The sequence below is a fragment of the Rhineura floridana genome, chromosome 3 (genome assembly GCF_030035675.1).
Source record: "Rhineura floridana isolate rRhiFlo1 chromosome 3, rRhiFlo1.hap2, whole genome shotgun sequence".
Taxonomy (NCBI): Eukaryota; Metazoa; Chordata; class Lepidosauria; order Squamata; family Rhineuridae; genus Rhineura; species Rhineura floridana.
The window spans coordinates 107,641,543-107,667,641 of record NC_084482.1 but is presented as its reverse complement, the minus strand read 5'-3'; the positions used below and the strand labels follow the sequence as shown (position 1 = coordinate 107,667,641).

General features: G+C 43.1%; 1 protein-coding gene across 2 annotated transcripts; it reads left to right on the top strand.

Moving 5' to 3' along the window:
* Positions 1-5,206: 5,206 nt before the first annotated feature.
* On the top strand, positions 5,207-25,093 carry NME5 (NME/NM23 family member 5). Of its 2 annotated transcripts, none has more exons than XM_061621931.1 (6): positions 5,207-5,334; positions 5,950-6,109; positions 8,520-8,725; positions 9,963-10,063; positions 15,441-15,559; positions 24,916-25,093. In XM_061621931.1, the coding sequence occupies exons 2-6, from the start codon at positions 5,981-5,983 to the stop codon at positions 24,994-24,996; spliced, it is 636 nt and encodes a 211-aa protein (XP_061477915.1). In that variant the 5' UTR covers positions 5,207-5,334; positions 5,950-5,980; the 3' UTR covers positions 24,997-25,093. The 2 variants fall into 2 exon arrangements, with proteins under 2 accessions (XP_061477915.1, XP_061477916.1); XM_061621932.1 differs by having other exon boundaries at positions 15,441-15,533; positions 24,916-24,991.
* The last annotated feature ends 1,006 nt before the right edge of the window (positions 25,094-26,099 follow it).

Here is a 26,099-nt window from a genome sequence, read left to right as displayed (position 1 = left end):
TTTTTTTAATGGTTATCTTCAGGCTGCAGTGGGGGTATGTTCATGCTCCCCAGTGAAAAAGAAAAGGTCACTGTGCACTGGAAAATATCATGTTAGAAAGATCCTCAGATTTATGAACTGCTCTCTCTGATATACTAATTGTTGGAGTTTTATGCTGTGGCAAAACTTTGGTAACCTCAAATCGTTATTGGCTTTAAAATAACTACATCAGGGAGGGGGAGCATTGCTCAGCTTCGATGTCTGCACCTCATTTCTACTGAAGCCACAGCACTGCAAATTCCTTGGCAGTGTAAAGAGAAAGGCAAGAAGGAAATCCAATGCCATAGAATAAAAATACAGATTTCTGAGTAACAATGGAAGTAGTTTGTGGTCACTCAGAAAAGGCATCCCTATTTATTTGTTTGTTTGTTTGTTTGTTTCTATCCCGCACTTTCTCCCAGTAGGAGCCCAGGGCGGCAAACAAAAGCACTAACAACACTTTAAAACATCATAAACACAGACTTTAAAATATATTAAAACACAACAGCCATTAAAAACATATTAAAACAAGATATCTTTAAAAACATTTTTAAAGAAGCTTTAAAAACATTTTTAAAGGTTTAAAAATATATTAAAAAGCAATTCCAACACAGATGCAGACTGGGATAAGGTCTCTACTTAAAAGGCTTGTTGAAAGAGGAAGGTCTTCAGTAGGCACCGAAAAGATAACAGAGATGGTGCAACCACTTCGGTACTGGACCCTTGCCCCTCTTGGCTAATAAAAACTAGCAGGGATGGAACAGTTGGCTGGGCCAAGGAAGTGATAAATGCCTCTTTACAAGAGGGAGTGGTCCCTGGCTGTCTGAAAGAGGCGGCAGTGCAACCACTTCTGAAAAAACCTTCCTTGGACCCAGAAAACTTCAACAGCTACAGACCAGTGGCAAATGTTCCATTCCTGGGCAAGATCTTGGAACTAGTGGTTGCTAGCCAGCTCCAGGCGCTATTGGATGAAACCGATTATCTAGATCCATTTCAATCGGGTTTCAGGCCTGGTTTTGGCACTGAGACGGCCTTGGTCGCCCTGTTTGATGACCTATGTCGGGAGAGAGACAGAGGGAGTATAACTCTGTTGATTCTCCTCGATCTCTCAGCGGCTTTTGATACCATCGACCATGGTATCCTTCTGGAGAGGCTCGCGGAGTTGGGAGTTGGAGGCACTGCTTGGCAGTGGTTCCGCTCCTACTTGGCGGGCCGTCTCCAGAAGGTAGTGCTTGGGGAACACTGCTCGACACCGTGGGTTCTCCAATGTGGGGTCCCGCAGGGTTCGGTTTTGTCTCCCATGCTTTTTAACATCTACATGAAGCCGTTAGGCACAGTCATTAGGAGTTTTGGAGTGCGTTGTCATCAGTACGCTGATGACACGCAACTCTACTTCTCCTTTTCATCTTCTTCAGGTGAGGCTGTTGATGTGCTGAACCGTTGCCTGGCCGCGACAATGGACTGGATGAGACTAACAAACTGAGGCTCAATCCTGACAAGAACGAGATGGTTTCTCTGATCGGATGGTGGATATATATCCTGTCCTGGATGGGGTTACACTCCCCCTAAAGGAGCAGGTTCGTAGTTTGGGAGTCGTTTTAGACTCTTCCCTCTCACTTGAGGCTCATGTAGCCTCGGTGGCCCGGAATGCGTTCTACCAACTTCGGTTGGTAGCCCAACTACGTCCCTATTTGAGTAAGGAGGACCTCACATCAGTGGTACATGCTCTGGTAACCTCGTGTTTGGACTACTGCAATGCGCTCTACGTAGGGTTACCTTTGAAGACAGTTCGGAAGCTTCAGCTAGTGCAAAATGCGGCGGCCAGATTGCTAACAAGGACCAAGCGGTCCGAGCATATAACACCTGTTCTGGCTCGCCTGCACTGGCTTCCAATATGCTTCCGGGCCAGATTCAAAGTGTTGGTATTAACCTATAAAGCCTTATACGGCGCGGGACCACGATACCTGTTGGATCGCCTCTCCCGATATGAACCCGCCCGAACACTACAGTCTATTACAAAGGCCCTCCTCCGGGTTCCGACTCATAGGGAGGCCCGGAGGGTGGCGACAAGATCTAGGGCCTTCTCAGTGGTGGCCCCCGAACTGTGGAATAGTCTCACCGAGGAGGTGCGCTTGGCGCCGACATTATTATCTTTCCGGCCCCAAGTTAAAACCTTCCTCTTCTCCGAGGCATTTTAATTTAAGTTAATTTAATTTTAGTTTTAAATGTGTTGTAATCTGATTTTAGATTTTGTACTTTTTATATGCTCTGTTGTATTACTGTGTAATTTTATTATATTTTTTGTTGTTCACCGCCCAGAGAGCTATTGCTAGTCGGGTGGTATATAAGTTTAATAAATAATAATAATAATAATAATAATGGTGCCCGTCTAATATTTAAGGAGAGGGAATTCCAAAGGGTTATTGCCACTACACTAAAGATCCATTTCCTATGTTGCGTGGAATAGATGTCCTGATAAGATGGTATCTGCAGAAGGCCCTCACCTGCACAGCACAGTGATTGACTGGGTATACAAGGTATAAGACAGTCTTTCATGTATCCTGGTCCCAAGCTATGTAGGGCTTTGTACACCAAAACTAGAACCTTGAACTTAGGTCGGTGGCTAATAGGTAGCCAGTGCAATTCTTTCAGTAGCAGAATTACATGTTGGTAATAACCTGCTCCAGTGAGCAGTCTCACTACTGCACCAGCTGCAGCTTACGGACCAACCTCAAGGGTAGCCCCACATAGAGCGAATTACAGTAATTCAGCCTGGAGGTTACCAGTGTATGGACAACAGTGGTCAGGCTATCCCTGTACAGAAACGGCACAGCTATCTTACCATACGAAGCTGGTGAAAGGCACTCCTAGCCACAGAGGTCACCTGGGCCTCTAGTGACAAAGATGGATCCAGGAGCACCCCCAGACTTCGGACCTGCTCTTTCAGAGGGAGTACGCCCTCATCCAAAGCAGGCAACTGACCAATTATCCGAACTCAGGAACCACCAAGCCACAGCGTCTGCATCTTGCTAGGACTGAGAGTCAGTTTATTGGCCCTGAACCAGCCCATCACAGAGTCCAGGCACCAGTCCAGGGCTTGCATGACCTCTCCTGATTCACGTTACAGAGAAATAGAGCTGGGTATCATCAGCATACTGCTAACACCTTGTCCCAAATCTTGTGATGACCTCTCCCAAGGGCTTCATATAAACAGCATGGGGGACAAGATGGTACTCTGCGGCACCCCACAGCACAACTGCCAGGGGCCGAAATACAATCACCGAATGCTATTATCTGAAAATGACGCTGGAGATAGGATCAGCATCACTGTAAAACAATGCCTCCAGTACCCATTTCACCAAGTCAGCCCAGAAGGATACCATGGTCAATAGTATCAAAAGCACTGAGAGATCAAGTAAGAATAAAAGGGTAGCATTCCCCCATCCTTCTCCCAAAAAAGGTCATCCATCAGGGTGACCAAGGCCCATTCAGTCCCATAACCAGGCCTGAACCCAGACTGGAATGGGTCAAGATAATCTGTTTCATCCAAGAGTCCTTGCAATTGCTGCACCACAACCCTCTCAATCACTTTCCCTAAGAGGGGTATTTGCGACCAGTTGGTAGTTGTCACAAGCCAATGGGTCCAAGCCGAGGGTGGGCTTTTTCAGCAGCGGTCACTGCCTCTTTCAGGGTGGCAGCTGGAACCACTCCCTCCCACAACAATGCATTAACCACACCCTGGATCCACTTGATCAATCCTCCTCAGCAAGCCTTAATAAGCCAAGAAGGGCAAGGGTCAAGAGGATACGTTGTTGGCTGTATTGTCGCAAGCACCTTGTCCATGTGATCAGGCCGCATCAACTGAAACTGTTCCCAAGAATTTGCAGCAGACGTTGCACTGGACACCTCACTGAGGGCTACAGGAGATGTGGATGATGCACTGCTATGGAGGTGAGCAACTTTACCCTCAAAGTGCCTTGCAAACAATTCACAGTGAGCCTTCAAAGGGTCTAAAACTCCATTTCCTGGAGTTGATGTTAACAGACCCCTGACAATACAACAAAGCTCCACTGGACAGCTACTTGAGGATGCGATGGTGGCGTCCTCACCGTCACACAGTAGGCACGGTTTTGATGTTTTATTCGTGCCCAATCAGCCTCACAGCACGTATTTTGCCACTTGCGCTCTAGCCATCGTCCAGCCTCTTTAACTGCCAACTCCCTGGTGTACCAGGGTGCAAACTGGGCTCCACAATGCTGGAGAGGGTGCTCTGGGGCAACCATGTCAAGAGCCCAACATGCCTTGCTGTTCCACAGCATGACAAGGTCTTCAACAGGGTTTATATTAAAACAGAAGTCTTAAGATTGCCATTTGGGCTCCTTTGGGAGGAAGGGTAGGGTACACATTTACTACTAAATAAATAAAGATAAATTATGTTGGAGTTGTTCACATCTTGGGCTTCAACTTATTATTAAAGAAGGGATAGATTGTTTCCACATGTTACAAAAATCATCCCCCTCCCCGCCTTTACTTGTGGTTTCAACCATGAATGAAGCCAGAGGCTGGGTTCTCAGTCACATTGTCTCCTAAAATCAAGTCCTTCTCCCGCTATATGCTTAAACTGAAATGTAAATAAATAAAATAAACAGTTACAAAAAATTGATTAAGCATCCCACCAGTTCTTTTGTTGTCTCTCTTGTAGATTGTAAGCCTCTAACTCTGGAGGCAAGGTTCTCTGCTCTCATTGTTGGTAAAGCTCATGTTCGTACCTGAATTACTGTTTCTCTTTGGATTATAGGAATTTGCCTTATACTGATTCAGACCACTGGTTCATCTCCCTCAGTTTTATCTACACTGACAGTGGCTCTCTAGGGTTTCAGACAGGAGTATTTTCCAGCCGTGGCTGGAGACACCCCCGGTTGTACCAAGGATCTTCTGCATACAAAGCATATGCGCTACCACAGAGTCATGGTCTTTCCTCTGGTTTTTTGTTGCAGTTGTAGTAAAGTACTGATGATGACACATGCCCAGTCACATCTTTCTATTCATTGCGGCTGTAGGAGCAGAAAACCATCCAAGACTCTCTCACCCAGCTCAACCGCTCTGCAGTCAAGCCGACCCGAGGTAGAACGACGAAAACTGACCTTGCCGGCTGCCGTAGGGCCGGCTTTAATCTCAGTTTCCCTAGTTGCCAGGCAACCGTATATGGGGTTTGGTGGCCTCGTTAGCAGGTTTGTAGATAAGACTCCTCGCGGGTCGGAGTGATGTCTGTGTGGCGGCGGGGAAGGAGAAAGAACTCTGGGATCTCCTAACTGGGTAAGATCATAAAGTTGCCCAGCGTGGCCTTCGGGGCAAGATGATCCGAGGCGAGGCAGATTGCCATTGAACGGTAGCGACCGACACCCCTCATTCTCATAAGGGCAGCTTGCAGAAGTAAAAATGGAAGAGACTGGCCTGGGGAAGGGGGAGCAAAGAAGGAGAGTGATGTTTAAGGCTGTGTAATCCTGTGCACGATAACCAAGGAGTAACGCACACACAACCCCAGACATAGCCAGACTTACTTTATAGTGAATAGGATTGGGGTGCTTTTTATGGGCAAGCAGCTAAGAGGTAGGGATCAGCAGATGACGCTTTTTCTAGCTCTGTAACTAAGCAAGGGTCACTGGTTGATATCTGGCTGTTAAACAGCTGCTCAAGAAACATAACCATACAAAGGTGTCAGCATAAACGCAACAATCCTAAACATATTTCCCTGGGATTCAACAGGACATACTTCCAAGTAAATATATACATAGGATCAGGTTGTGTGTTAACCCACATTGGCCAAAAAAAAAAATCTTGGAGTAATAACTCTGAAGAACCCGATTAAAGTTCATCCACTCTACTAACCAGAGAGTAAATTGGAATGGGATAACAAATTTATCATTTCAGTGAGAGAAGAGGACGAATTTTAACTGCCAAAATGCTGATGTTAATGCCCAGTCCACAGATTTATGTTGAAAGAACCCTGGCAATCATTAAACCAGATATCATCAACAAAGAAGTAGAAATAGAAGATGTCATTCTCAGATCAGGATTCACCATTGTTCAGGTAACCTGAAAAGCATTACGTTTTACGTAATCAGCAGCAAATTGAACTGTGTTTAAAACTAGCAAATAATATAATTATAGTTGCCCATCTTCAGAATAATGCTAATATACTTTTGACCTGCTGGCCTAACCCAGCAACTTTTATAACCTCTTTGTTCTTGTCTTCAAGTAAAACACTTATACAATATGCTTCTGTTTATTCATTTATTACATTGTTTATATCCTCCCTTACAGGACATATCTTTCCAAAGCAACTTACAAATAACATCAATGTACATACATTAATAAAACAATAAAAATATCAAAAGTCAGGATACTTCCCACAGGGCAGATAGTGGCAGATAGCCCTGTCCTGCTGAAGCCAGTGCCTAGTGTTTTCCCCACCTCCCCCAATATCTGGTTGTGTGGCATGGTGGTTAGAGTGTTGGACTACGACCTGGGAGACCAGGGTTCTCCACAAAGCCATGAAGCTCACTGGGTGACCTTGGGCCAGTCATTGCCTCTCAGCCTCAGAGAAAGGCAATGGTAAACCACTTCTGAATACCGCTTACCATGAAAACCCTATTCATAGGGTCGCCATAAGTTGGAATCAGCTTGAAGGCAGTCCATTTCCATTTGTTCAATATTAAAAACAGGTTGTTCAGATATCACAAATAGGTCATGGGCAACAGGTTTTTTTAACATGGTTTTTTTTTTTTCAAAGAAAAGATAAGTCCAAATTAAATGAGTGGTGGGAAGTATGGGCTAGCACTTTGATGCTACAGGTATCTTGTACATTTGCTGCAAACACTTGCAGCACCTATACCACAATAAGCACCCTCCTTGTCAAAATAACATTCTTATCTAACAATACTGAAAATAAAATCTAATAGGTGAACATTAGTTCACACTCATTATATGCCATCATCCGCACACCACCATAACAAATATTTTTGATGTTCAGACATGTTTGCTAATGTTTGCTGTTGGCTAGACTGCTAAAGCAGAATGATGCTTCCATAACCATGTCAGTTTTGCAGTTCTGGAGAAAGTATTGCAATGATGAAGAACTGATTGAAAATGACCACTTGATGTCGCTACTGCACAGCTATAGCCTCTTGTGTGTTTTTTAAAAAAAAATGCCATTCCACTTTTGCAAACAAGTAGGTAATCATTGTTCTTCCCAAATTATCTCTTCTGAGCACATTTCAGTTATTAAAGTACTAGCATCAAATTTGAATGGTAATATGCTTTTCTACAAATATAGGCTATTTTTTTAAGGATCCTGATAAAGAAAACTTGGCATGAGAGAGTGGAGCGAACTGAGTTGATATTTAATATGTTTGATTTGTAACAGTTTGTGTGAACATTGAGGATGTCACTTCTTACAAACTCCAACCTCAAGTGCTGCGACAGGCCTTCCTATGATCCCCGATTAGACATAAGAAGTTACCTTATACCAAGTCAGACCATTGGCCCATCTAGCTCAGGATTTTCTACACTGAGTGGCAGTGGCTCTCCAGGGTTTCAGTCTGGGGAGTCTTTCCTAGCCCCACCAGGCAATGCCGGGGATTGAACCTGGGATTTTCCATGTGGAAAGCATGTGCTCTACCTTGAAAAGGAAAGACAGGGAAAGATTCTGGGTATCAGATTTCTGGTGGCATCAGACTCCGTGTTTCCAAACAGTCTTACCCAGTTGCCAACAGGCCCCATGGTGAGGGACAGATGGGAATAATCCAATTCTTCTGCTAGGGTTGCTTAGGTACCTGAAGAACAATACATGTCTGATCTTCAGTTTATGTCCCCAGCACCCCATGGTTAACATCAGCAATATCAAAGGCCACAAAACTGGATAATTGGTAATTCCTGCACTGAACTCTAGGTGGAGATCATTGATCAAGGTCTCTAGTGCAGTCTGGTCTGTATAGTTCTCCCCACTGCAGCTTTGAGCACAGAAGGCATCAGGCTGTGCTATCTAAACATTGGAAGAAGGGGAGCCTGCACAATACCTTTGCTGTCTGGGGCAAAGACAAGAAGGCACCCACTCCCCATTCCATCTACAGAAGCTGACTGGACCAGCAGTTGGATCTTACTTTAACTATTGTGAAGGGATGGTATCTTCCACTACACATGAGGCAGAGGCTAGTTTAGGGAGCCCACAACTGGCTGTGTAGCACACACAGCTCTGTGATACAATGGAAGGAAATGGGGGGAGGCTTGGGATGAACAGCCAGGGGGCCGCTGCTGCCCCCCTGCACCTACTGCCTCTGGTGGTCTCTTCACCTTGCCTAATGTTAGAGCCAGCCCTGAGAAAGAGATTGCTGGAAAATAAAGTGCTATGTATCTGTAATGTGATATGTCAATGCTAACTGCGGTATTTGGTTATCCTGGAACAATGGTTTTAAGAAGTTTTTTTCTCTCTCTTTTAATAGAAACGAAAGCTCCAACTAAGCCCAGAGCAGTGTAGTAACTTCTATGTAGAACAGTATGGAAAAATGTTCTTTCCTAACTTGACAGCTTATATGAGTTCTGGGCCTTTAGTTGCGATGGTTCTTGCTCGGCATAAAGCTATCTCATACTGGAAGGAGCTGCTTGGACCCTCAAGTAGCATAGTAGCTAAGGAAACGTATCCTGACAGGTAACGTCTGTTCATTGTACTTAAGAATCACCCACCACCAAATAGCCCAGCTGAAGTTAATGAAAGTAATATTTTTGATGTTACAACCTTCCTTTCACAAAATGGGTATTGGATTGCGACAGTGCAATTTAAAATAATACATAAGCCCAACTTAACACAAGTTCATTTTTAAGGTTTACTGAGCAAACCAAATCATGGGAATCCATCAGGTGGTGCAATCGCTGGCAATCGTCAGTGCAAAAACCACTACATCCAAACCCCACTCAGTGGCTGGAGGGGAACACAGCTGGAGGGGAACACAGCTGGAGAAAAAGCCCAGCACATGCCACAAAGACACGCCCATGGCATCAATAGAAATTCCACCACCAGCAGCCAACCAAACACACCACCCAGCAGGCATGCCCTCCTCATCCAAACACACATGAAGCCACACACAGAATTCATTTGCTTCAGGGCGACACCATAAGCAAATGTACGTTGCCACAGCCACATTCCAAGTGCACAGTCATCACAGTCCTTGCTGCCACCCCACCCACCTCTGCTTGTATTTGAATGCATGCAGGGCTATATTTGGCACATGCAGGGTTTAGAACCTACTTCTGGTGCTGTGCATCAATTGGATATGGGGCTCTGCTGCATCTGGAGCACTCCCACACTGGCACAGCATGGACAGAGAGGGGAGCAGTCTCATTCTAAGTTCAAGTCTGCCTGTTGCTGCTTATGGGATATGTCCCACTTTCATCAGCCATTTTGTTGGCATAGGATCCACGTGGCTGTGAGGGTGTGGCCATGGTCCAAGGGGGGCTTTGATGTGGTGGCCAGGCATACCTCTTTTCTGCCCTGCCATATCCCTTTTGGGGGCTTTCTGTCAGGCAAATTGGCAGGGTTTCTGCTGGTAGGGAGGAGGTGATGTTCCAATGGTATGCCTCCCTTTCAGTGGCCCTCCTGATTACACTGTATCCTAACCCCTCTGGACCAGCAGATCAAGCAAGTTTAGCAAATCACAGTGCAGGCATCTAAGGCCTAGATGCAGTATCAGGCCCACTAGCCTGTGCCACCCTATACGTCTTCAATCTATGAGGTTGGTTGTTCTTGGAGAAAGGAACAGAGTTGTCTGGATGAAAGTTGAGGTGGCAGAACAGCAGCCTTTATGTTGTCCATGTGACCAAATAGGTTAATTAGAAGTTTATTGTTGTATCAGTGACTAAGCACGCTAACATGTCACTATGGTTTGTAGCTTAAGAGCAATCTATGGAACAGATGATCTAAGAAATGGACTTCATGGCAGTATTAACTTTTCCTCAGCTGAAAGGGAGATCCGGTTCATGTTTCCTGAAGGTACATAATTATTGCCTTTACATTACTTTGAGAAACATTGTCTGTTCCCTTCCTCCCTCCACACCTACCCTATTCAGATATTGTCTAGCTTTCAGTTTGGTATATAGGTCAAACCCCATATTTAACAGTATATTGATCCTGTGTGATCAAAATCTGTTTTAAAGAACAATCGAGTTTTGTCTAGGACATTATTACTTCCTTGTCTGCCAGATATTCTTCATATTTACAGTTTCTGATATTTGGAGATTCTTAAGTTGCAAACCTTTTCCCTCTTACCTTTTGTTTGCCGCCTTGGGCTCCTGGGAGGAAGGGGTAGGATAAAAAATTAATAATAATAAAATAATAATAATAATACCCGAGTAAGTCCCACTGAACTCAGCGAGACTTATTTCTGGGTAGACGTTTGCACTGTTACCAACTCTTAGTGGTTTAGGAAGTAGGGCAGTAGTCTATACAGCCAGAGAGCTATAAACAGTTCACTACTCAAATATGTGCAGTAGCACAGCCTCCATTACCAGCCAACTCAATCCTTATGATTGGCTGGGGGGAGTTCTACTCATGGTCCCCATCAGGACTCAGTGGGGGAAGAGGAAAAATGATGTATAGCAGGACCATCTCTGTGGTGGGTCCCCAACTCTGTCATGATCTCCCAGCAGAAGTACCTCTGTCACCCTCAGTGTTAGTCTTCAGGCATCAACTGAAGACATTTTTAATTGCATAGACTTCTGTGGCTTGATGATGGGATGTTTAATCCTCAGCAGGAATATTTAAATCAGTGTTTTACTGAGTTACAAACATTTCTTTTAGTGCTATGATGCTATGCTTATGTTTGCTGTACATTGCCCTGTGCTGCTTTGGAGGAAGGGCATTTTATTAATTTATCAGAAACACAAAGACGACTGCCATTTTAGAGATGGGGCCACAGCTTAGTAAGAGATCACATGTTTTGCATGCAGAAGGTCCTAAATTCATTCCCTGGCATCTCAAGTAAAAAAAAAAAGGATCAAGTAGCTTGCAATGGGAAGGACCCCTCTCTGCCTGTGATCATGGAGGGCTGCTGCCAAAGTAAACAATTTCCATGTTACTCCTAGATTTTTAAAAAAACTTTTTTATTTAAGTAGAAAACAAGAACAAAAACAAAGAAGGGGAATATTTGACTATTCCATCTCAGGGCCACTTACACAATTTTAACAGCTGAGTAAGATCAGTACAGGAAAATAATTTGCATAGATCATAGTTATGAGTTTCAAATTTCACACACTGGTACAGGAAAAGAATGTTGTGAGTTATTTGCAGTGATATAAGTAACAAATTCCCACAAATGGTTTAGAAAGTTTCTGGGTCTTCAGATCTTTTCAGGGCTTTTAAGCTGTGAGTTATTTTCTCAGACTTTACCAGATTTGAGACACTGTTATACTACAGAGAAAGATGTAAACGTTGTAATACTTACTATTTCTGAGCAATAGAAAGTTGAGCACCTACCAGTAGACACGTTAATAGTTATTTCAAATGAATGCCTGAAGTTTGATTGTCCAGCATATTTAACAATGATAACTGTGGAGTCATCTGAATAGGGTCCCAGATAATCTTAGTGATTTTGTGATAAACCTTGGTCCAAAAGTTGTGAACAAGTGGGCACTCCCAACATAAATAGAAGTATGTGACCCTGGCACACACCCACAGCAGCAATCGGGTGCCAAACCTAAGGTCATATGGGATAGCTGCACTAGTGTGCAGTATCATCTATGGGAAATCTTTTAAGAACTTTCTCTCACATAGGTGGACACAGATTTATACGGTTCAGAGGTCCAAAGATTTTTCCATCTAGATTCAGTTATGTCAGGATCATATCTGTTTCACAGAGATTTTTGAGACCTGTTAGAAGACGTCCAGTTGAGATATCCAACAATTCTCTATAAATAGCTGACACCAGGTCCTTCCCATATTATCCTGGTTCAATAGTAGCAGTTCACATTTAGTAAGGTTTCTAGCAGTATATATTCACATATTTAGGTTTGTTAAAAAGTAATTCAGTTGGTGGACCTGTAGCCAGCCCAACCCTGGGCCACATAAATCTACCCTAAATTGTTTATATGATATTGGGTTGTCATTACAATAAAAGTCATGTAGACCTAGTAGATTTATTGAAGCATTCACAGGTAAATAAAATACATATATTTATTTAAAGATTTAAACTAGCCCACCTGGTCTCTCAAATCAGCTAAAAACAAGAAACCTTACCTAGGAATAAGTTCAATTGAATTTGAAGGAACCTGCTTCTAAAAATAAATTCAGCTCTGGACTCTCACATCTGTACACATCAGCCTCTGGGCTTCCATTCAGCTTTGACCCAGTGGCATCATTAGTCATAGCGCTACTCGCTCTTCCCCAGTAGCTTGCTGAGTGCCATCTGACCTGGGGGTCTCATCTTCCAGCACTATCTCATATTGCATTTTGGATACTCTGTTCATAGGGTTTTCATGGTAAGAGGTATTCAGAAGTGGTTTACCATTGCTTTCCTCTGAGTTTGGATGCATCTTAGTCTGGTGTCTCAGCTTTGACCATTCCACCTTGGGTGACCCTGCTAGGAGTCTAGCCTCCTGGTCTAGACTCCTGACGGCATTGCTCTCAGCTTCTTCAGTACTCTCAAACCCCTTCACCATGTTAAGGTGTGCATCCTAGAGGAGGTTTGAGCTTCTATAAACACTCAAAGTTGGTACAGTTTGTCTGTATTGGACAATTTTTATAATTCAGGCCATTTTTAAACATGATCAAAATAATAGTACAAAACTTTAACGTGGCTGACGCCAGCTACATTCCCCTGGAGATAATATATGTTTTCTCTTATAAATTGTATAGATTATATATTAATCCTCCCCTTTGATACAAATTCCACAGGAGATAACCCCAAATCAGTTTTACCCTGTATCAGTAGTGTGCTGAAGAATCAACCTCATGGCTCCTTTTAACCTTAAGGTCTTTCTAGAAATATGTCTAGGGTTTATTCATGTACTGTGGTCACGCTACTTGAGATCCCAAGCTAATAGTATAATATCTCATTCCAATATAATGAAATGCAAGGTGTGGGGAGGAGAGACTTTATTGCAGGAGAGAGCGCTATGCTGGGCTGGGTTGTCTTTGTTTAAATTAATGTTAACCACCAGATTTGCAGTTCAGTGCACATTCAACAAGAAAAGTATATTCAGGGTCCTGAAGTGACACAGTAGCGTGGAGACATTACTGCTGTTAGAACTTTTATGTGTTTAGAAAAGGTAATGCCAATTGCACACTTTAATACTGTTTTTGCATAGAATCTGATCGCACAGCTGCAGAGGGCATAATTTTTGTAGTAACCAGATTTTTTTAGTCACAAAAGAAGGCATGATGTAAAATGCCATAAATATGTGGGGCACCCTATTCAGTAGCATCCATGATAATTTGCACAACCAAACTGTAGGAATTAACATTGATTGCTGGGGAAAGAGTAACAGATTTTCCAAAACATTGTTCTATAAATGTAAAATAAATGCAATACCGCATAACAAAAGCAATTTGAGTGTGCCTCAATATTTCTCTCTATAGTAACATGACAAATGAACTGTGGGCTCATGCATGTGCACATCTTCCCTGCCTTTAATCACTTGGAGAACATAATACAGAGACACACACCCAAATTATTATGTATTTGTGGACCCGTGATCCAGACCCCACAGAGTTTGGTTGGCAGAGTCAGAGAGATTGCTCATTTAAATAAGATATCCTCCCACAGACTGGATACATGTGAGTTCTTTGAGGCTGTCAATAAGCATTTAGATATAGGCCATTCAGTCAACATTGTATACTTAGACTTTCAAAGAACTTTTGATAAAGTACCTCACGGAAGACTCCTGAGTAAGCTTAGCTGTCACAGAATAAGAGGAGAGGCCCTCTTATAGATCAGTAACTGGTTAAAGAACAGGAAGCAGAGAACAGGAATAAATGGAAAGTTTTCCCAGTGGTTGTTGTTATGTGCCTTCAAATCGATTACAACTTATGGCAACCCTATAAATCAGTGACCTCCAACAGCATCTGTAACAAACCACCCTGTTCAGATCTTGTAAGTGGAATCCCCACAAGGATCTGTATTGGGACCTGTGCTTTTTAACTTGTTCATAAATGATCTGAAATTAGGGGCAAGCAGTGAGACAGCCAGGTTTGCTGGTGTTACTAAATTTATTTTATTTTATTTATTATTTTATTTATATCCCGCCCTTCTTCCCAGCAGGAGCCTAGGGCAGCAAACAGAAACGCTAAAAACACTTTAAAATTGTTCAAGGTGGTTAAAAAAAATGGATTGCAAGGAGCTTCAAAAGAATTTCTCCAAACTGGGTGAATGGGCAGCAAAATGGCAAATGAAATTCAATGTAAGCAAGTGTAAAACAATGCACATTGGAACAATAAATAAATAAATCACATACATGCTTATTGGGTCTGAACTGGCGAGGTCACACCAGGAACAAGACCTTGGGAACATAGTAGATAGCTCAATGGAGATGTTGACCCAGTGTGCAGCAGCTGTGAAAGAGGCAAATTCCAAGTTAGGGATTATTAGGAAAGGTATTAAAAATAAAATTGTCAATATCATAATACCACTATACACTCTATAGTGTGACCACACTTGTATAGTTATGGCTGCCTTACCTCAAAAAGGATAGTGTAGAGTTGGAAAAGTTTCAGAAAAGGGCAACCAAAATTATCAAGACACTAGGAAGATTATAACTTTGGGAATTTTTAGTTTAGAAAAAAGGTTGGTAAGCTGACAGAAGTTTTTCTCCCTCTCTCATAATACTAGAACTCGGGGCCATCCAGAGAAGCTTAAAATTGGAAGACTTGTGACAAACAAAATAAAGTACTTATTTGCACAGCACAACTTTTAAACTATGGAGTTTGCTCCCACAAGACAGAGCAATGGCCACCAACCTGGAAAGCTTTCAAAAGAGGACAAATTCCTGGAGGATAAGGCTGTCAATGGCTGCTAGCCATAGTTGCTATCTACCTCCACTATCGAAGGCGGTAGTGCTCTGAATACCAGTTGCAGGGAATCACAAGTAGGGAAAATGCTATTGCATCAGGTCCTGCTTGCAGGCTTCCCATAGGCATCTGGTTGGCCACTGTGAGAACAGGATGCTGGACTAGATGGTACTTTTCTGATCCAACAGGACTCTTCTTACATTCTTAAGATGGTGCCTTCTAGTTCAGACATTACATTCTATGCAATGTGTGTGTGTTCCCATTCTCAACCTTGAAAACAAGCACAGAGTATGTTCAACATTTGAAGGTAATGGATTAGTTTTAAAGAAATAGAATTACATTAAAAATGTGTAATTCCTTTTTCTAGTGATTATTGAACCTATCCCTGTTGGACAAGCTGCTAAAGATTACCTGAACCTTTATGTCACTCCTACACTGCTGAAAGGACTTACAGAACTGTGTAAGAGGAAACCAGCAGATCCTTTCGTATGTATCACAATGACTGCCAGCATCAAAGCGTTAGGGTCCTAATGCTAATGTGAGAGAACAACGGAGAACTTGTTGTTGGTTTGGGGACCTAATTCCAGCCGCACTGCCTCTGAAAATGTTTATTTATGAAAAATATAAAAATATAAACTGCCTACCCATTTAAAATATAAAGTTGTGTATAGCAATTTATGTAAATACAATGGAACACAGAATACCATAAAACCAATACAATTGACCCTTTTGTATTGAGATGGGCTTCAACCATCTTCGTCTGTGAAGATGTGCACAATATTGAGGATTCTTGCATCTCCCCTCGGTCCGAATCTACCCAGGTAACTTCCATGACAAACATTGTCGTCATCTAAGCTTCCACAGTTTTTGCCATCAGTTAGATCTGATCAGGTGAACCAGGTAGGCAGAGATCCCACTTGAGAGCCTTCTCAAGTCTAAGGATGTCTCAGGTAAAAAAAATGGAAAGAACAATAATGGAAATTCTCATAGATTTCTATTTATTATAAACATATAAGATATATATTCACAGCTGCAAGTGAACAACTTTATACCGGAACAACAATCTTACACATTACAAACACAGGGAATGTACACTAATAAGTTACATTTCAAGGTATAGCATACATCACTTCATCTCAGTAAAAGAGTATTCTCACCCATGGTGTTCATGGACCTCAACACTCAGAGCAGATGTTCTCTTCTGTCTTCAGTCAGTGTCAGAGACAACTGACTCCAATCGCTATGGCTATCTGATTTTTATAGCATTTGCTTATCTCAGTCTAGGCACTGCTTCTATCTGTTAACTAACATTTGATATGACGTGAACTCTGTCTGCTACTTCATTCCCTCGGAGGTCTCAACACACTACTGCAATCTGCAATGGGCAGCTGCAGTCATAAAATGAAACTAAGGTTGTCTTATCTCTTTGTGTACTACCCAAAGACACATTGACTGTCTGTCCAGAAATTGAGAATTTAAGGTGGGTAAACAGTAAAGCACCAAATCCAGCTTGTATTATACAGCCACAAGAGTGACTGTATACTATAACCAGCATGGATTTCTCACATTCCACAATGTTAAATTGAAAATACCCCATCCATTCTGATGCTTCCCATAAGCTCATTTCAAAACAAAACCTTACAAAACCTATAGTCCTGAACTCAGAAATGCTTGCTTAACAACCAAGGTGATACACAAAACAGAGAATTGAGAGTTCAAAGTGTAAAAAGAGAAAAAACAGACCCCTTTTGTACTGTTTTCTGTCAGAGTTCTCAAATCTGTTGAAATACATTAAAAATCAGCCATCTTCACAGAATACCTGTAATCCTATTACTGACCTTTCCCAATACCCTGATCTTCCTCTTCTGCAGTTTAAAAGTTATCTGATTTTTAATTAATTTAAGAAATTTAGCATTATAGTCAATGATAAGCCCAGGAATGCTCAGTAAGAACCAACTCTCAGTGTTCTAAAAGCCAGAGTCACAGCTGCTTGGCTTGGCTAGGCTAATCAGGGGGCCACACCCACACCAGACCTTTATTTCACTTTAGACTGTCATGGCTTCCCTCAGAGAATCCTGGGAAATGTAGTTTGTGAAGGGTTCTAAGAGGAGACTGCTATTCCCCTGACAGAGCTCCAGTGGCCAGAGTGGTTTAACAGACAGCCACCCTGATTGAAGCTCTGTGAGGGGAACAGGGTGTCTCCTAGCAACTCTCTGCACCCTTTACTAACTGCACTTCCCAGGATTCTTTGGGGGAAGCCATGACTGTCTAAAGTGAAATAAAGGTCTGGTGTGGATGTGGCCAGGGACAGCTTTGGTTTAAATTTGGGTGGGAGGCTACATGTGCCTGCTGTAGAATAAAAAGGTGGGGGAAAGCCTGAAGAGCAATGATACTGTTCACAATGTTTTCCTTTTGGAAAGGAAAGGGGCTTCCCCTCTGCCCCGTGTCCACCCACCCAATTTCCTCCCCTCCCCTCTCTCCTATACCTCCCCCAGGTTAGTTTCACCTATCCTAAGCATGATTGCACAGGAGTAAATCCCACTGAACTCAAAAAGCATGCAAATGATCAAACCTCCCCTCCTCCTCCCTCCTATCCCCTTCCTCTTGCCCATTCCCTCTCCCATCCTTTGCCCCTCCCTCCCCCTCCAAATTCCAAATTCTTCCAAGCTACACAGGAAGTAGATTGGACTGTGAAAGACCAACCCAAATTGTGTTTGCATTTTTTCAAATTTGTAGGGCAGTACAATATCTCAGAGAGGAGGTCAGGTCTCCTGCTCCCCTGGTGCATTCACTATAGCTGCCCAATTTCTCTGCTTTTTAAAGTTTGATAGAAATATCTGTTGGCTATAGGTACGTTCATAAACCACAAGTTTTTTTTGCCTATTAGTGAATTTTAACTATATCTTAACACCACTTATTTTTTCTCATAGATGATAGATTAGATAGATAGATGATTAGACAGATAGATAGATAGATGGATGATAGATTAGATAGATAGATGATAGATTAGATAGATGAGACATTAGAGAGATGAGAGACGAGAGACGATAGATGAGAGATATAATAATAATAATAAATTTTATTTCTGTGTCGCCTATCTGTCCGAGTTAACGGACACTCTAGGCGACGTACAACAATATAAAAACATAGTATACATATCAGCAGCAATCAAAAACAGACTAAAACCAACCAATTTAACATCATAAAACTAATCTACCCCAATCCCATAATAATAATAATAATAATAATAATAGTAATAATAATAACAAAAGTTCACCCGTGAGTCGCCCATCTGGCAGAGCCAACGGCCACTCCAGGCGATGCACATGCACAACAAAATACAGTGTAAAACCAATACAAACATACTAATATTAAAAACTAAAACACCTCTTTCAGGTAATTAAAAACTAACATACCCCAGAATTCTCATAGGCCTGCCTGAATAGCCAGGTCTTTAAGGCTCGGCGAAAGCCTATCAAGGAGGGGGCATGGCGAAGATTGAAAGGAAGGGAGTTCCAGAGGGTGGGGGCCACAATCGAAAATGCCCTCTCTCTGGTTCGTACCAGCCTAGCTGTTTCAACTGGCGGAATCGAGAGAAGGCCTTGTGCGGCTGATCTAGTTAGGCGGCCTAATTGGTGATGCTGGAGGCGCTCCTTCAGATAAACTGGGCCAACACCGTACAGGGCTTTAAAGGTCAGTACCAGCACCTTGAATTGGGCCCGGTAAACAACTGGTAACCAGTGTAGATCTACTAACACTGGCGTGATGTGATCACGGCGATGGCAGTTACTAATTAAACATGCCGCCGCATTTTGTATCAGCTGTAGTTTCCGAGTCGTTTTCAAGGGCAGCCCCACGTAGAGCGCATTACAGTAGTCTAAGCGAGAGGAGACAAGGGCATGTACTACTTGTGGGAGCAGATGAACAGGAAGGTAGGGTTGCAGCTTCCGTATCAGATGAAGTTGATACCAAGCTGCCTGACCCACTGCCAAAACCTGAGCCTCCATGGACAGTTGGGAGTCGAGAATGACCCCGAGGCTACGGACCTGGTCTTTCAGGGGCAATTTTACTCCATTAATCACCAGGTCTATATCTCCCAACTTACTCTTGTCTCCCACGAGCAACACCTCAGTCTTATCAGGGTTAAGCTTCAGCCTATTCCTTCCCATCCATTCACTAACAGATTCCAGGCACTTGGACATGGTATCCACAGCCAACCTTGGGGAGGACTTAAACGAGAGATAGAGCTGAGTGTCATCCGCATATTGGTGACACTGCAGCCCAAATCTCCTGATGATGGCCCCCAGCGGCTTTACATAGATGTTGAATAGCATGGGGGAGAGGATAGAACCCTGTGGCACTACACAATTGAGAGGCCAAGGGTCTGAAACCTCATCCCCCAATGCCACCCGCTGATGCCTGTCAGAAAGATAGGAACGAAGCCACCGCAAAACGGTGCCCCCTATTCCTAATCCCTCCAGGCGGTCTAAAAGGATACCGTGGTCAACAGTATCAAAAGCCGCTGAGAGATCCAGGAGGACGAGGAGGGTATGTTCTCCCCTATCCAACGCCCTCCTCATATCATCTACCAAGGCGACCAAGGCTGTTTCAGTTCCATGTCCAGTCCTGAAGCCCGATTGGAATGGATCCAAATAATTTGCTTCATCCAAGTGTGTCTGCAACTGTTTGGCCACCACTCGTTCAATCACCTTGCCCAAGAATGGTAAGTTAGAGACTGGGCGGAAGTTATTTAGCTCTTGAGGATCCAAGGAGGACTTTTTCAAGATGGGATTTATTATTGCCTCTTTGAGGGCTGATGGCATTGCACCCTCTTCCAAGGATGCATTTACCACTGCCTTGATCCTTTCGCTCAGCCTCTCTTTACAGTTCATAATGAGCCATGATGGGCAAGGATCTAGAAGACAAGTGGTTGGCTTCACCGTAGAGAGCACCTTGTCCACTTCCTCAGAGGGAAGAGGCTGAAATCGATCCCAGCGGACCGGAATGCAACTGGCCGACTCTAGCTCACTTCCTGTATCCACGGCGCACAGAATCATGCTTTTCAGGCGCTCGATTTTATCGGCAAAGTGTTTAGCAAATATGTCACAGGAGGCTTTAGAGTATTCCATGGGTTCCTGAGCAACTGGACCGACCAGGCTTCAGACCACTTGGAACAACCTCCTGGGACAACACTCTGCAGACGCAATAGAGGCAGCAAAGAATTCTCTCTTCGTTGCCTTTGTTGTCACCTGGTGGCAGCTATTGTTGCTCTGACCAGTATCCGATCGTCTTCAGAGCGAGATTTCCGCCACCGGCGCTCTAGTCGTCTCACCTCCTGTCTCAGACCCCGCAGCCGTGGTGAGTACCAGGGTGCTGTCTGAGTTCTATAATGACTGTAGATAGCTCGTGATGGCCAACAATAGGAAAATATAGGGCACTCAGCCCATAACAGTATCAAGAATGGTAATGCAAAGGAAAAATTAACGGCTGATAAGACCAGTACTTCTTTATCTGTATATTTAGTTTGGCTCAATTAAGCTAGAATACCCATAATCAATTATTCTTTGTACATCAGGAGCAATCTTCAGAGGCCTTCAGGGACGTTATAGCTGTGTCCCACTCCAACGATGATAGCTCTCCTGCTATCATGGACAACGATGGTCTCGGGGAAGGAGAACATCCAGCTGAGGATGAGGGAAACGATCCCTTAGAAGGGACCCATTCCTTGGGGGATGAGCAGCTATCCTCTCGTGCCGAGGATATATCTCCAGGGGGGGAGGGATCCTTGTAGTGGGTGATTCGATCATTAGGAACATAGACAGTGGGGTATGTGATGGGCGTGTAGACCGCAAGGTGTTATGCCTGCCTGGTGCGAAGGTTGCGGATATCGCCCGTCGTTTAGATAGTTTGGTAGACAGTGCTGGGAAGGAGTCAGTGGTCGTGGTGCACGTTGGCACCAACAACATGGGGAAATGCAGCCGTGAGGTCCTGGAAGCAAAATTTAGGTTGCTAGGTAGGATGCTGAAAGCCAGGACTTCCAAGGTGGTTTTCTCTGAAATGCTACCAGTTCCACGCGCAGGACCAGCCAGACAGGCCCAGCTTCGCAGTCTCAATGCATGGATGAGACGATGGTGTCGGGTGGAAGAGTTTGGATTTGTTAGGCACTGGGGAACATTTTGGGACAAGCCAGGCCTGTACAAAAGGGACGGGCTCCACTTGAACCAGAATGGAACCAGACTGCTGGCACTTAAAATTAAAAAGGTGGCAGAGCAGCTTTTAAACTGACTGGGGGGAAACCCGACAGGAGCTGAGAAAGGTCCGGTTCGGAATAAACCTCCCCCCTGGGATAAAAAACAAAGAAATGATGAAATTTTAAAAGGGGTAGGCCTAGAAGTAGGCATTGTGAGAGCAGGGGCACAGGATATAAATTCAGAAGAGCAAAATTACCACAGGCCTAACCACAAGTGCCAAAGACACTTGAAGAGAGACACTGCTTACAAGTGCCTGTACGCTAATGCTAGGAGCCTGCGAACCAAGATGGGAGAACTGGAGTGCTTGGTCTTAGTGGAGAGCATTGATATAGTGAGCATAACGGAGACCTGGTGGAATAGAGAAAACCAGTGGGATACGGTTATCCCTGGATATAAACTATATCGGAAGGACAGGGAAGGACGTATTGGTGGCGGAGTCGCTCTATATGTGAAAGAAGGCATTGAATCCAGCAAGCTCGAAACCCCAAAAGAGGCAGACTCCTCCACAGAATCGTTGTGGGTGGTGATACCATGCCCCAGGAGGGACTTAATACTGGGAACGATCTATCGTCCCCCTGATCAAAATGCTCAGGGATACCTTGAGATGAGATATGAAATTGAGGAAGCATCCAAACTAGGCAATGTGGTAGTAATGGGTGACTTCAACTACCCGGACATAGACTGGCTGCATATGTGTTCCAGTCATGACAAAGAAGCAAAGTTTCTAGATATTCTAAATGACTATTCCCTAGACCAGTTGGTCATGAAACCGACCAGAGGGACGGCAACCCTGGACTTAATCCTCAGTGGGGACTGGGACCTGGTGCGAGATGTGAGTGTTGTTGAACCAATTGGGAGCAGTGACCACAGTGCTATTAAATTAAACATACATGTAACTGGCCAATTGCCAAGAAAATCCAACACGGTCACATTTGACTTCAAAAGAGGAAACTTCACAAAAATGAGGGGATTGGTAAAAAGAAAGCTGAAAAACAAAGTCCAGAGGGTCACATCACTTGAAAATGCTTGGAAGTTGTTTAAAAACACTATATTAGAAGCTCAACTGGAGTGCATACCGCAGATCAGAAAAGGTACCGCCAGGGCCAAGAAGATGCCAGCATGGTTAACGAGCAAAGTCAAGGAAGCTCTTAGAGGCAAAAAGTCTTCCTTCAGAAAATGGAAGTCTTGTCCAAATGAAGAAAATAAAAAAGAACACAAACTCTGGCAAAAGAAATGCAAGAAGACAATAAGGGATGCTAAAAAAGAATTTGAAGAGCACATTGCTCAGAACATAAAAACCAACAACAAAAAATTCTATAAATACATTCAAAGCAGGAGACCATCTAGGGAGACAATTGGACCCTTGGATGATAAGGGAGTCAAAGGTGTCCTAAAGAACGATAAGGAGATTGCAGAGAAGCTAAATGAATTCTTTGCATCTGTCTTCACAGTGGAAGATATAGGGCAGATCCCTGAACCTGAACTAACATTTGCAGGAAGGGATTCTGAGGAACTGAGACAAATAGTGGTAACGAGAGAGGAAGTTCTAAGCTTAATGGACAATATAAAAACTGACAAATCACCGGGCCCGGATGGCATCCACCCGAGAGTTCTCAAAGAACTCAAATGTGAAATTGCTGATCTGCTAACTAAAATATGTAACTTGTCCCTTGGGTCCTCCTCCGTGCCTGAGGACTGGAAAGTGGCAAATGCAACACCAATCTTCAAAAAGGGATCCAGAGGGGATCCCGGAAATTACAGGCCAGTTAGCTTAACTTCTGTCCCTGGAAAACTGGTAGAAAGTATGATTAAAGCTAGATTAACTAAGCACATAGAAGAACAAGCCTTGCTGAAGCAGAGCCAGCATGGCTTCTGCAAGGGAAAGTCCTGTCTCAGTAACCTATTAGAATTCTTTGAGAGTGTCAACAAGCATATAGATAGAGGTGATCCAGTGGACATAGTGTACTTAGACTTTCAAAAAGCGGTTGACAAGGTACCTCACCAAAGGCTTCTGAGGAAGCTTAGCAGTCATGGAATAAGAGGAGAGGTCCTCTTGTGGATAAGAAATTGGTTAAGAAGCAGAAAGCAGAGAGTAGGAATAAACGGACAGTTCTCCCAATGGAGGGCTGTAGAAAGTGGAGTCCCTCAAGGATCGGTATTGGGACCTGTACTTTTCAACTTGTTCATTAATGACCTAGAATTAGGAGTGAGCAGTGAAGTGGCCAAGTTTGCTGATGACACTAAATTGTTCAGGGTTGTTAAAACAAAAAGGGATTGCGAAGAGCTCCAAAAAGACCTCTCCAAACTGAGTAAATGGGCAGAAAAATGGCAAATGCAATTCAATATAAACAAGTGTAAAATTATGCATATTGGGGCAAAAAATTTGAATTTCACATATACGCTCATGGGGTCTGAACTGGCGGTGACCGACCAGGAGAGAGACCTCGGGGTTGTAGTGGACAGCACGATGAAAATGTCGACCCAGTGTGCGGCAGCTGTGAAAAAGGCAAATTCCATGCTAGCGATAATTAGGAAAGGTATTGAAAATAAAACAGCCGATATCATAATGCCGTTGTATAAATCTATGGTGCGGCCGCATTTGGAATACTGTGTACAGTTCTGGTCGCCTCATCTCAAAAAGGATATGATAGAGTTGGAAAAGGTTCAGAAGAGGGCAACCAGAATGATCAAGGGGATGGAGCGACTCCCTTACGAGGAAAGGTTGCAGCATTTGGGGCTTTTTAGTTTAGAGAAAAGGCGGGTCAGAGGAGACATGATAGAAGTGTATAAAATTATGCATGGCATTGAGAAAGTGGATAGAGAAAAGTTCTTCTCCCTCTCTCATAATACTAGAACTCGTGGACATTCAAAGAAGCTGAATGTTGGAAGATTCAGGACAGACAAAAGGAAGTACTTCTTTACTCAGCGCATAGTTAAACTATGGAATTTGCTCCCACAAGATGCAGTAATGGCCACCAGCTTGGACGGCTTTAAAAGAAGACTAGACAAATTCATGGAGGACAGGGCTATCAATGGCTACTAGCCATGATGGCTGTGCTCTGCCACCCTAGTCAGAGGCAGCATGCTTCTGAAAACCAGTTGCCGGAAGCCTCAGAAGGGGAGAGTGTTCTTGCACTCGGGTCCTGCTTGCGGGCTTCCCCCAGGCACCTGGTTGGCCACTGTGAGAACAGGATGCTGGACTAGATGGGCCACTGGCCTGATCCAGCAGGCTCTTCTTATGTTCTTAATCTATACTGATTGCCTCCTTCCCCATCGACTACTCAGACAAGCAGGTACATTTTCAAAAGCAAAAGGTGAGAATCATTGCAAGCAAAGTTTATTAGTTTTAAGAAGCATTTCCCTTTTAAATATCAGTTGAGGAAATTGGAATTATTAAGAGAAAATTGGTTCATTCTTATTATTAAATTCGTTATTGTTTGGTTAATTTTCTTATTAAGAGAAATAGGGTTCATTCTGAGTGAGGTTCTATATGCAAGGATGCAATGTTTGAATGCTCCTATCAGCAAATCTTATGTTCATGTGAAAATGAAATTGAAGATGACCTGTTTCTATCTTTCTTTTGTTCTATAGAGTTGGCTGGCTGATTGGCTAATTGAACATAATCCCAACACGCCTAGATTGCGGCATAATGTGATTGTAGAGGAACCTTAAAGAGGAAAACTCAGTTGCAAGATGTTAACACTCATGGAAAAACTTTCAGTTAAAAATCTAATGATTTTGATTTCACTGTCTGTCTCTTGCATTTCTTACTAATATTAAAATGAAATAGTAGTTTTAAAATCATTTGTAAATGAAGCTGTTTTTGGAACTCAAATAAAGAACCATTAGTTGTAAGTAATGGACGCCAAATAATATATAAAAGATGGGTTGAAGTACGGTGCCCTTTAATGCTTTTGGGTTTGCTGTCAGCTGAGAGGTTACTGCTTTTCATTTATACTGTTGTAAATCAATAGTTATTTCACTCAGCACACAATAAAACCAGGGAATTTACTCCCACAAGAGGGAGTGATGGCCACCAACCTAGATTGCTTTAAAAGAGGATTAGACAAATTCAAAGAGGATTTGGCTATCAATGGCTATTAACATCACAACTATGGCTATTTTCTACCTCCACTGTTGGAGGCAGTTGCTGGAAAACATAGGAGGGGAGAGCTGTGTACTTATCATAGGGATCTGCTTGGCCACTGTGAGTGAAAACAGAATGCTGGACTGGATGGGCCACTGGCCTGATCCAGCAGGCTCTTCTTATGTTCTTAATTAATTTGTACAGCTCTTTACAAATGTCACATTTGATCTATAGCTGTGCAATATAATATTGAGCCACAGCATCTACTCAAAGTCAGACTTTTCTAAAAACATAAAAAGTGTACTGTTTCGTGGATGTCCTCAAGATTCAGTTTCGAAATAGTCAAAATAATAAAATGTGTTAGCTATGTGATACAGCAATACAAAGTGGAAAAAATGCTTTACAAACAGGAAACTTTCAGCAAACGTTTGCCATTGTTAGAAGCTTTTTTACAGTATGGTATTAAAAATACACAACTCTTACACAGTATACTAAACTACATCAAAAATGCTTTTGTCAAGTGAATTCTGCCCTCTTCCTAAATATATTCTCATTGACACTAACAGAAATATGTTTTCTGAGCTATTGCCCCGCACAGCTCCTTCAACAACCAAGAGCAATAACACTTTTCAAGCCAAGTTGTATGGGTATACTATTAAATAAATAAGGAGGCGTGTCTTCAGTATCT